Source organism: Papio anubis, chromosome 2, assembly GCF_008728515.1.
Source record: "Papio anubis isolate 15944 chromosome 2, Panubis1.0, whole genome shotgun sequence".
NCBI lineage: Eukaryota > Metazoa > Chordata > Mammalia > Primates > Cercopithecidae > Papio > Papio anubis.
The window spans coordinates 98,081,401-98,094,170 of record NC_044977.1 but is presented as its reverse complement, the minus strand read 5'-3'; the positions used below and the strand labels follow the sequence as shown (position 1 = coordinate 98,094,170).

The window sequence follows — 12,770 nt, the reverse complement described above, 5'->3', positions numbered from 1 at the left end:
CAAAGGATTCAGCTCTTATGCCATTATAGAATTCTTAGAATGTAAATATCCAATTTAATTAAATATTAGTTTAATTGTATGTAATATAAACAGGAATATAAAAAATCATGCTTTGTTATGTGCTAAGCATTGAGTGGCTAATGACGTTAATGACAAAGTCATGGAATGTCAGGGCACTGTGATCACGTTCATTAAGACCTCTTTCTTCAGATGAGGTCTCTGAAATCCACAGGGATAGAGGGAGATCCCAGGTCTCAGAGAGAGCCAGACAGTGAGAACATTAGAAGCCTTGGCTCCAATCCCCTGCCCAACGCTCTCATCCCCATTGTCCTCCCTCCAACAAGAAGAGTGGGGGTTTCAGATTTACAACACTTCAGTAAATAATATGACAAGGATTCTCTCTCTCTATATATATATAATATTATATCTATATTGTATATATTATATATTATATATTATATATATTATGTAAATCTATACAGTTCAATAAGTAACTTACAGAAAAAGAGAATGAATCTTCTTTATAACATTTAAACTTGTAGTTCTGTCAGAACAACTTGAACTTAAATAAATAAATACATAAAATTTAAAAATAATAAACTTGTAGACTTCACCCTAATTAAGAAAATAACCTGCCAGCTGAGCGTGGTAGCTCACACCTATAATCCCAGCACTCTGAAAGGCCAAAGCAGGAGGATGATGGCTGGAGCCCAGGAGTTCAAGACCAGCCTGGGCTGTAACATGGAGAAAACTTGTCTCTATTTAAAAAAAAAAAAAAAAAAAAGAAGAAGAAGGAGGAAAAGAAAAAAGAAAATAACCTGCCAAGTCATTCTTCAACTCCTGAATTGCATCACAATAGCCTCCCCTCAAACCAATCCACTGTCATAATAGTCAATTTTTTTCTTTTTTAAGACAGGGTCTCATTCTGTCACCCAGGTTAGAGTGCAGTGGCTCACAATCACGGCTCACTGCAGCCTCGACCTCCAGGGCTCAGGTGATTCTCCCACCTCAGTCTCTGCGGTAGCTGGGACTATAGGCATGAGCCACCACCTCTGGCTAATTTTTTGTATTTTTGATAGAGATGGGGTTTTGCCATGTTGCCCAGACTGGTCTCAAACTCCTGGACTCAAGTGATCCACCTGACTTGGCCTCCCAAAGTGTTGAGATTATGGACATGAGCCTCCACGCCTAGCCTGTAGTCAAAGTTTTATAACAGCCACCAAGAAACAGGATTGGTCCATATTTTTCTCAGCGTATTTTATACCACTCCTTCTCCCCAAAAAATCGCTTTCTAGTGAAAAAAAAAAAATCAACGTCCATTTGAAATACACAGTATCACTTCATCAACATCAGGGAACTACAAGCCACTTACCAGGCTCCAAGTGCATCGGTGTGTGACCATTCATCACCCCATTTGCCACATCTGTGTCCTCCAGAGTGAGAACCACTGGAGGCTGCAACTTGAGCTCCTCCTGAATTTTTTCCAAGCTGCTCTCCATCTGAGAGGAACTTACATAGTTAAAATGCCACTTCACTTTCTGAATGATGTTGTCTGCAAAAAGAGAGCAACACAAGTTAAACATTTTCATCAGAACAGATATTATAAGATAATATGTACAAAATGAAGTTCACATTTCTTTTTTTGAAGATAGGGTTTCATTGTCACCCACTCTGGAGTGCAGTGCAGTGGTGCCATCACAACTTACTGCAGCCTTGACCTCCCGGGCTCAAGTGATTCTCCCACCTAAGCCTCCCAAGTAGCTGAGACCACAGATGTGTGCCACCACACCTGGCTAATTTTTTTCATTTTTAAATTGTTTTTCTGTAGAGACAAGGTCTCACTGTATTGCCCAGGCTGGTCTCAAACTCCTGAGCTCAAGGGATTCTCCTGCCTCAGCCTCCCAAAGTGCTGGGATAATAGGCGTGAACCATTGCACCCAGCTGAAGTTCACATTTCCAAGAGCTAATAAATCAGCCAGATTCTGAAAAGTGTCAAGTTAAACATAAAGGTCAAATGATTGCTAATATGAACACTGTCTGATCAATCTCTTCAAAGCAGGATAATTAAAATGTGATTGACTAAAAAGGCAATAATGCATCACAGAACCTCAGCAATGAGTCAGGGGAAAGGGGCATGCGTCTAAGCCCCTTACCACTTCTGATAGTACAGTACAACCCTAGGCAATTTACAGAATATTTCTAAGCTTGAAAAATGGAGACAGTTACTCCTGATCTGATTAACTCAGAAAAAGGCTTGTTTGAAAAAAATTACAAATGAAATGTTGTGCAAACTAGGATTACATATTTGAAAAGTATTCATTTTAATTCTTAAATTTATGTTAGGATTAATCCATTATCGAATCTGAACAGTTCTTGAAGTGAAGTTTCATACACACTGGCAAAGCAAAATCATGTATAATTCCACTCTCAGTGTACTTTGACTCATTCTACTCCCACTCAACAATGAGCAAACATGATGCTGGGGAAGGGGCTCCCATCAGATCAAGCAAATGGCTTTAGAAGGCAGGCACATCCAGAGATGAGGGGAGAGAAGAACACAGGTCTACCCAGCTCCAAATCAACTCACAGCCCAGGGATGCCGCAGCTATGGTCTGTTTTGAACTAGCAGCCCTCTTCAGAGAAAGAAGTGCGGCCCAGAGCACAAGCTTGACTAAAACTTCACAGGGAGACTCAGGGGCAGAATCCTCAGTCTATTACTGGTCTACCAGGCTGGAGCCTGCCTACCAGGGTGACACCAAAAGAGGGTGCTAGCCCCATTCCTGATGGACTAGCCAGTGAACACATGAAGGAATGTGAGGGCTGTGGCAGGAGTAGCCAGAAAGCCTAAGTGGCAACACTTCCAGGTGCTGGTTCTGCCCCTGACCAATTTTAATAAATGTTGCCACACCTTTGCTTAAGAACATCACAGAGTCAGCAGCTGTTTACACGGAGAGCACAGAATGTCCCCCAACTCCCACCTCCATTCCTCTTCATCCAAGAGCTCAAAATGACCCACACCCGACCAAAATAGGGCACATACTATGATTATCATGCTGTGTTCCAAAGTCTCTAAGCCTTGACAAGGCCTTTCTGGCAGAGCCTACAAAAGAAGTATCATTTTCCAGAGCAAACTTCTGGGTCAAGGAACTGTTTTTTTCTTCCAAACCATCACAGACTGATATTTTGATTAAAAAAAAAAGCAATAAAAAATAATCACAGGAATGTCAAATTACCGTAAGAATTTCTAAACACCAGTTCTCACTTTCCGTGCTTACCTCCTGATGGTATAAACACCCTTTCAGTAGTAATGCTCTGGGGCAGGGGTCAACAAAAGTTTCTTACAGTGCCAGTTAGTAAATATTTTAGGATGGTGGCTACATGGTCTCTGTCACAACTCAACTCCGCTGTCGTAGGCTGCAAAAGCAGCCACAGACAACATGTGAAAGAATGAGCATGGCCATGTTCTGCTTCATTTACAAAACAGGTGGCTGGCCTATGGGCCAACGTTTGCTGACCCCAGCTTAAGAGAGCTGTGGGTTACAACCTACATGTTTCACTCTTCCTCCACCCTGCCTCCAGGCTCTGTGGAGATGAAAAGCCAGAGTATGAAACCTTGACACTTTCCAGGCCACTTCAATTGCTATGAAATCTCATGGTACAAGTCTGTTCTTCAGTGACATGTTTTTGCATCTCCAGTGGTTTTCCTTGATGGTCAAAGCCAAACCTAAACTGTAAATTCTACACATATAACACCATGGAAGAGAACAATAAATATGAAAGAGGGTTACAAACCAAACTCAAGAAAAGCGTATGGCCTGGAGGCTAGGCCAATGCAGGTGGTGTCATAGGAAGCCGTGAATTCCCACCACAGGGTCTCCAGGAAGCAGAAGGCCATGGTTGCTGGACACTGGCAGGAACAGATAGCCATGCAGGCCACATCCCCGAAAGAAGAAAAACTGAAACAAAACGGCAACATCTGTATTACCAGGAAACAGCCCCATGTATTCCCATCCCACACCCAGACACAACCTTACCTCAATTCTGCACTTGCTTGGCTTTAAACAGTCCTGTAGCTATTTGTTGCAGGCATATTGTCTCTTCAGTTTGACCTATTCCTGACACTGTCTTTCTCCTACTTCCTTTAAAATGTCTAGCAGTCTTAGTCAATGACAGCCTGTGATCACTTATTTATTCATGCATGAGGGATGCATATTCTATTAGGGGGAATTAGCCTCAGACTTCTCCACATATACTAAGAAAACGTTTTTCTTCTTTAATCTACAACAACAGATTTCCTAATGTTAAATCATCCTGGCATCCTAAAATAAACCCTTGTTGGATCTAAGTTCCTACATATTCATCAACTGCTGGATTTAGTTTGCTAACATTTTAATTGGGACTTTTGTGTCTATGCAAATAAGACTGGCCTATAATTTTCCTTTCTTATACTGTCTTCATCTGATTATGGTATTTAGGTTATTCTGGTCTCATAAAATAAATACAGAGTTTTTCTTCTTTTTCTACTCCCTTTTGAGCTGTCATGCTATCATTTCAAGTTCAGGGTACGGGGGCTCTAGATCACCTATCTGTGTGTCTACTGACTCCCACTCACTGTGGAATGTCTCCTCTTGTGTTTTGCTGAGAGCTCATCCCTATGGGACATTTTTTGTAAGAATCCCCTGAGGCCCGAGTTGTGACACACTTCTTCCAGTGTGGTTCTGCATTTGCTCTGGCTGCCTACCACAGCAGTGTCATCACTCTGGGACCAATACCAATGTTTCAACCTTGGCTTAGGAGTTCCTAGACTTTGAGGAGTATACACTCCAACTTCAATCTTTTACAAGGCACAACAACAACATTTCAATTTCTTAGGTGAAATTTATTTTTCCTTCCCACACAAAGCCAAGTAGAGGTGAGTTACCCTGTATCAATGGGAAAACTATTTCCCTCACCTATCACCATTTCATTAGGTTGTGGCCTGACAAGAACTTTCCTTTATGCAAGAGTTTTTGTTTTGTTTTTTTGACACAGGGTCTCACTCTGTCGTCCATGCTAGAGTGCAATGGCACAATCTTAGCTCACTGCAAACTCAATCTCCTAGGCTTAAGCCATCCTCCCGCCTCAGCCTCCCAAGTAGCTGGGACTACAGTTGTACGCCATCACACCTGGCTAATTTTTTGTGTTTTTGTAGAGATGGGGTCTCTCCATGTTTCCCAGGCTGGTCTCGAACCACCGGGCTCAAGCAATCTGCCTGCCTCAACCTCCCAAAGTGCTGGGATTACAGGTGTGAGCCACGGCACCCAGCCACAAGGGTCTTGTTCTGACACTCCATCCTATGTAAGCCCAAACCAAGCCCCAATTTTACGGTGACTGAATGCCAGGAGCCTCAGTGTCCACTCACACACTTACTACCTTAATATTCTGCCCCCCTTTCATTTCTAGCATCTTAGGATTTCTTTCTTTCAAGATTAACTACATATTTAAAGTAATGGTTGATATGTATTTACCCTCATTTCTGGGTGTTTTCAGTAGGAGGGTTTTAAGGTCATGTTGTCCTACCATCTTTTTGAAACTGTAACTCCCTACATAAAAACTTTTCCAATCTAAAAAAAAGGACAACTCTCCTCCTTATGGAAGAAATCCTTCAACAGGGTCTAGCCACTCTAGGATGGATGTGTTTCTATTTGAAAGAGGACCCCTGTTGTGGGTTGAGTGTGTCCCCCCGAAAAGATTTACTGATGTCTTAACTCAAAGAAATAGAGTCTTTGAAGATGTAACCAAGATAAAATGAAGTCATACTGGATTAGGGTGGGCCATCATCTAATGATTAGTATCCTTATACAAAAGGAAATTTGGACACAGAGACATAGGGAAGAAGACCATGCGACCATGGAGACAGAGACTGCAGTAAGGCATCTACAAGCCAAGGAAAACCAAGGATTGCCAATGACTGCCAGAAAGTAGCAGAGGTTAGGGAAGGATTCTTCCTTAAAGTTTGTAGAGGGAACATGGTCCTGTGACACCTGTGAGAGAATGAATTCTGCTGTTTGAAGCCAATTTGTGGTAATTTGTTATGGCAGTCATAGGGAACTAACACACTCCTTAACTATTAAAAGCTATGGTACTGCTCACCTGTAAGAAAAGAAAGTCTGTTTCCTCTGCAAAAATAATTGTAAATATTTAATTCAAAATTACAAATGAGTAGAACATTTTTTATTCCTTTTTCCAAAATACTACTGAAGTATCCAGGATTTAAATCTGAAGTCTTAGACTTCTTTTTTCTGTGAAAAATAGCTTTTAACAGAGAAAAGCTTTCCTATTTGAAGTACAGTACAAATCAGCTAATCACAGCATAGTAAAGGAGAGACCATCAAGGACAGCATGTTCAGGCCCCCAGAGAAAGGGGCTGCACATGTGGGCAGGTGCAACTCAGTGTTTGCTCCTGAACATCCAGAGCCCACATCACCAGGTGACAGCTGCATAATAATTTGTCACCCCCTTCAGGACATGGCCCTTCTAGCCTGACATTACCACCTAGCCTGGTGTCAAGGCTGGACTTTTCCTTTTGTTTTTATAATTCTGAGACTGAATTCCCCTAAAAGGACCTCAGCTTAGCAGGTCAACTAAAAATTCACTATTAAAGGAGAACAAAAGGGGGCCAGGCAAGGTGGCTTATACCTATAATCCCAGGGCTTTGGAAGGCCAAGGCAGGAGGATCACTTGAGCCTAGGAGTTCAAAACCAGCCTGGGCAACATGGCAAGGCCCTGTCTCTAAAAAATAAAAATAAATTAGCTGGGGGTAGTGGTGTGTAGACTCAGCTACTTGGGAGGCTATCTATCAAGCAATCTATCTATCTAATCTACCTGTCTATCTAGAGACAAGGTCTCTGTCCCCCCAGTTTGGGGGACAGAGTTCCAGCTACTTGGGCGGCTAAGGTGTGGACATGGCTCACTGCAGCCTTGACCTCCTGGGCTTGAGCAATCCTCCCACCTCAGCCTCCCAAGTAAGCTGGAACTACAGGTGCACCCTACCATACCTGGGTTATTTTTAATTTTTTTGTAGAGATGGGGTCTCATCCTGTTGCCCAGGCTGGTCTTGAACTCCTGGACTCAAGCGATCCTCCCACCTTAGCCTCCCAAAGTGTTGGGAGTACAGGCGTGAGCCACTGCACCCAGCTGAGACCCTGTCTCTAAAAATAAAATAAAAAATAAAAATATAAGGAGAGCAAAAGGGACTTGCTAAGTAAAGGTCTAGATACAAAAGAAAATAGACATAAACTCTAACAAGCCATTTTCATATTCTAAAATCTGCCTTGCCCCTGATGCCTCCATAGAATGACTTGCTTCTTGCTCTGAGTCCTAGAACAGGAAATTTTATAACCCATAAGAAGCAGACTTTGGTGCCTAACTGCCTGCATTCAAATCCTGGGCTGACCAGTTACTAACAGTGTAACCTTAGTTAAGTTTTTTTACCTCAGTTTCCTCCTCTGCAAAACAGGTGTAACACTATTACCTACATTATTAGCCACATAAAACACAGAATAGTGCCTGGCATATAGAAAACACTCAATAATATCAGTTATTGTAACCAGGATTATTGTAATCACTTGATTCCTACTTCCAATGGAGCATTTTCCCCACTGTATTGTAGTTAGTTATGTATTTCTTTTGTTACCTCGTTAGACTTTAAGTTCCTTGAGAAGAGAGACCTCCTCTCACTTATTTTTCACTCCCCTGCTCCTGTCATGTAATAAAAATTTTTAAATGACCGGGTGCAGTGGCTCATGCCTGTAATCCCAGCACTTTGGGAGGCCAAGGTGGGCAGATTACCTGAGGTCAGGAGTTCAAGAGCAGCCTGGCCAACATGGTGAAACCTCGTCTCTACTAAAAAATTCAAAATTAGCCGGGCCTGGTGGTAAGCGCCTATAATCCCAGCTACTCAGGAGGCTGAAGCAGAAGAATCACTTGAACCCAGGAGGCAGAGGTTGCAGTGAGCAGAGAGTGTACCACTGCACTCCAGCCTGGGTCACAAAAGCAAAACTGTCTCAAAAAAATAAATAAAAATTAAAAAGTGAAAAATTAAAACATAAAAAGTGAAAAAATTAAAAAGCAAAAGTATAAAGTATAAATGAAATTTTTTTCTTATTTTCTTGGCTTTCTAACTCTCATTATTTTCCCTCCCCAACATTATAATCTAGTATCTCCTCCCCCCTTACCTTTTCTCTTTCCCTGCATCTGAGTGGAAAAAAACTACAAAACTAAAGACATGAACCCAGGTCTCCCAATGCTCATGGGCACTCCAATAACAGAAGTTAAGAGCTGGAGCAGCCATGGCTGGGCGTGGTGGCTCACACTTGTAAACCCAGTACTCTGAGAGGCTGAGGCGGGTGGATCACCTGAGATCAGGAATTCGAGATCAGCCTGGGCAACATGGTGAAACCCCATCTCTACTAAAAATATAAAAATTAGCTGGGCATTGTGGCATGCACCTATAATCCCAGCTACTCAGGAGGTCGAGGCACGAGAATTGCTTGAACCCAGGAGGCGGAGGTTGCAGTGAGCCAAGATGGTGCCATTGCACTCCAGCCTGGGTGACACAGCGAAACTCTATCTCAAAAGAAAAAAAAAAAGCTGGAGCAACCATCCCTGAGGCTCTAAGAAAACCCATTTCTTTCATGATTCTGTTGTGGACACACATGACCTCAGACCACTGATGCTAGATCTACTTTTAATACACAATGTTATCAGCATAAGATTACCACTACATGTAGTTAAAAATAATCCAAATTTTGCTAATATTCTGAAAAAGTGAATATGCTCACTTACTGTATACTAAAGTCACGGCCTTCTGCAGAACCTCGACCTGGATATTGGGCCAGTCGCAAGGCTAAACTCTTGAGCCGTCTCCTCCATTCCAAAAAATCTTGGGTGTGGTAAAAATCAGTAGAGGCTGAGAGGGGCAGTCCATCCCTTACCCGTACCACGCAGGCAAAAAAGATCATGGACATGGTCCACAAGGGAAGTCATGAGGACACCTGAAGAAAGCAAGGTCACCTTGTTACTGAGGCTCAAATGACAGTGCCAGAAATACCCCCACCCGTGAAATGCCCACTTTAGGGATTTTCACCCTCATTCCCACTATAATTGCAAATGTTGCTTTTATTGTTATTTCCCTGGCCTCTACTGCTACATCACTCCCAATTTTCCTCCCTTTATCATCCTCCCTGCCTTTTCTGCACTTGTAATTCTCTTTTTATTTTTCTCTAATGAGTCTCTCCCTTTCCAGAATTAAGCCAACTGGGATGATGGAGAAAGGAATACAGAATGGAAGCAGGATCAGAGGGCTCAGGAGCAACAATAGTAATGGCAGGTAGCAGGACACAGACACAGCAAGACAGTCCTAAAGAGACAAGAAGCACCAGATACTGAAGCGGCAAGGATTGAGGTCCAGTGACCTGTGCACTTCAGGTCACCCACGGAGATAGGCACTAAGCAGTTTAGTTGCCATATCCTCACTTGCGAGGAGATAGAAGAAGGTGGAGAGATTCTGAGCATCTAACCTAATGCTGGTGACAAGGAGAGCAGAAGGCAAAAATGAAACCTCCAGATCATGTCCTTCTGAATTTCTGCAAATGTCCGACATAGAGCCAGTCTTCAAAGTGATGACTGAGTCCCTACAGATGGCTAAAGGCAATCATTTAGCAAATTATATTACAGTAAGATTATAAATATTTGGCCATGATATGTGAATACCATTAAGAAACAGAAAGAAACAGATCTGAACCCTCATGGTGCCTTGGGCAAATTGGAAAACGATGTCTCTCTTGGTGGAAACAGGCCTGCACCAATTCTGCTGGCAGAGTCTGGCTGTATTAGCCCTATCTGTAACTCTGCAGGGTGCTTGTTCAAGGCATAACTTGTATATCTGTGAGTGGCAACCCTGCAATTAGGGATTAGTGAGGTGGCCATTACAGCTCAGATGAGTCTTTCCAACAGGATGTGTCCACACATCCTATTTCACAAATCCTCTACTTGACAGGATCCTCTATTATCAGGCCCTTTACTTGATAGGATGATAACAGGATACCAATGCACCTCTTTTCCAAAGAACTCTAGGGATGCAACCTTATTTGGCATCTCAGTTCTTCATCTCAGACTCCCAGGATGCACACTACTCTTGATCTCTGTACCTCTATGCATTCTTCACTTGTGTCTGCAGTGTCACTCCTCCGATCTCCCCACATCCAAATCCAAATCAAAGACTGTCTCAAATCCACCTTCTCAGACTTGTCCAGCTGGAAGTACTTTCTCCCTCTTTTAAATTCTTAGGAAACCTACCTCTTTGTTCTCTATTTTACTGATTTTGCATTTCCACTACCTAAATATAAGTTCTAAGAATAAAGACCATGTCTGGAATGGATGAATGAATGAATAATTATCACCACAATATACATGTAGAAACTGCAGTGATATAAAAACACAAAGGAGGCAAAAAGAAAAATTAGGCTACCAGCCAACAGATACTACACAGTCCATTTGACCCATTTCTCCACACCTTCCATTGGGGAGTAAAAATGTGGAAAGCCCCTGGAAAAGTACACACACACAGAAAAGCTACTAAGTTCCCAGCACCAATGGCAGGGCCAGGTCAACTGCCAGAAGACACTATGGGTTCTACAGCAGACGCCTGCCTGGCCAATGATGAGACCACAAGCACCACAAAGGGAATCAGGGAACAAATGTAGAGAGGTTAATTGTTCTATGTTCTATATTTTTGTAAGTATTTGAAATATTTAATTTTAAAACATTTTCTAAAAAGAGTTATAGGGCACAAAGCCCTGACAGACATAGGGAAAGGCTACAAGATCAATTTGAGACCAGGGCTTAGGCTCTTAACAGTAACTCCAACGAGAACCATAAGCCAAGATATGAAGACATTGAGGCCAAAAAGAGACAGTCAATGAGATACCAAAACAGTTAGAGACAGGACAGAAACACCCCAAAGCAAAATAAGAAAGGTACTTTTTTGGGAGCCAAGTAAACTGTACGCTCCTCTAAAGGAAAGCAGTGTGCACTGACTCCAAATGTCAATTCCAAAATATCCTCTGTAGTTCTGTCTTTATGGAGCATCTACCTTATGCCAGGTATTGTCTTAAGCTAATAAAAAAGAAAAGGGTGACATTTCCAAGCGATGGTAATCAAGAGAACTAGTTTTACCACTCTCTAAAGGACCCAAATGTCCCCTCCAGGTTCTCTACTTCTCCGTCCTATCCTTTGGTGATCAAACTTGCTTTTCCTCAAACATTAGTATTCAAGATAAATAAATACCCCTCCTGTTTTTCAGTTCTATCAAGTTACTAGTACTGCAAACTAGTGAAACCTCCATCTATTTTTTAAAAGTCTTTTAAAAATATTTGTGATGGTTTAATGAAGGTGACACTGTGATACTAACTTGTTTGTGCGTATTTGCCAGTGTATGTGAATGTACAGGATGGCAGCTGCCTGAAGGGTTAAAAGATTTTATAGGCTGCCACAGAAGAGTCTAAGAATGAAGACGACATCCTTGACATTGTTTTCCTTTGTAAAAATATACTTTGTATTCCAAAAGATGGGAAAAAAAAATACAAAAAGGAAGGGGCTTATCTTTACAGAGATTTGATATTTGTGAATTCAGGTTATGAGCTATTATGAGACAGCCTGTACTCAAATAAGAGATATGACCACTGCTCAAAACAGAATGAACTTCTGTTTCTGGAAAGATGAAGTAGAATTACTTTTCCCTGCTTCTCCCATGATATACCCTGGACATTACATATAAAATAAACATTCAAAAATTCTGACCAGCCTGGCCAGCAAGGCAAAATCCTGTCTCTACTAAAAATACAAAAATTAGCCAGGTGTGGTGGCACACACCTGTAATCCCAGCTACTCAGGAGGCTGAGGCACAAGAATCACTTGAACCCAGGAGGGAGAGGTTGCTGCAGTAAGCCGAGATTGTGCCATTGTACTCCAACCTAGGTGACAGAGTGAGACCCTGTTTCAAAAATAAAAATAAAAATTCTGAAAGGTGAAGAAGGAAGACTGGCTAGGGACCTTGGGATTTGAGGAATGACACATCTGTGAGTCTGCTGAGTTTGTTTTTTCTTATTTGTTTGTTTGTTTGTCTCACATATCACAGACTGGGTGTTAGAGAAGCTAGCAAGAAATGCCAATGGGTCAATGGGTACAGACCGGGAAAAAAAAAAAAAAAGTCAAAAAAACTTTGTTCTCTCCAGTCAAAAAAACTAGAAAAGGTAAAGCATAACAAAACAAAAAACTTTTAGATAAAAAAACTGCTCTACTCCAGCCAAACATCACAAAAAACAACAACAACAAAAAAAAAAACTGTAGCCACCACACACCTGCCAACGAAGGCCAAGTGAACAGCCTAGACTTTCACCACTGCCCTGCAGTAACAAGATGCCCCATTCTCCACCTTCCATCCTGCCGGGGTAGCATCAGAGAAGGCCAAGTAGCGGGTTAGAGGGCAGTAATGAGCCATTCTCTCCCACCACGTCACTGGGCAGACAGAATTCCTCTCTCTCCCCAGCAATGATGAGCAGTCCCTTTCCCCCAGGGTGTCAACAGAGGCCATGTAGGGAACCTGGACTTCTACGTCCATTGGGCAGTAATAAGACAGTCCCTCGCTTCCCCTGCTGGAGTGGTATCAAGAAAGACCAGCTAAAACAGAAGATTTTAGTAAGATTCATATCTCATAATATCCAAAATGT

At 42.1% G+C, this 12,770-nt stretch overlaps 1 protein-coding gene across 4 annotated transcripts in view; it reads right to left on the bottom strand.

Annotated features, from left to right (window-relative positions):
- SEC22C (SEC22 homolog C, vesicle trafficking protein) overlaps positions 1–12,770 on the bottom strand; it is a 32,052-nt gene that overhangs the window by 8,840 nt on the left and 10,442 nt on the right. For all 4 annotated transcript variants that reach the window (XM_009201096.4, XM_003894606.3, XM_017955552.3 and 1 more), the window contains exons 2-4: positions 8,827–9,035; positions 3,793–3,956; positions 1,373–1,552 (exon numbers count right to left, since the gene is read on the bottom strand). In XM_009201096.4, the coding sequence (XP_009199360.1) occupies positions 1,373–1,552; positions 3,793–3,956; positions 8,827–9,008 (526 nt within the window). In that variant the 5' untranslated portion in view covers positions 9,009–9,035. The remainder of the gene's footprint in view (positions 1–1,372; positions 1,553–3,792; positions 3,957–8,826; positions 9,036–12,770) is intronic.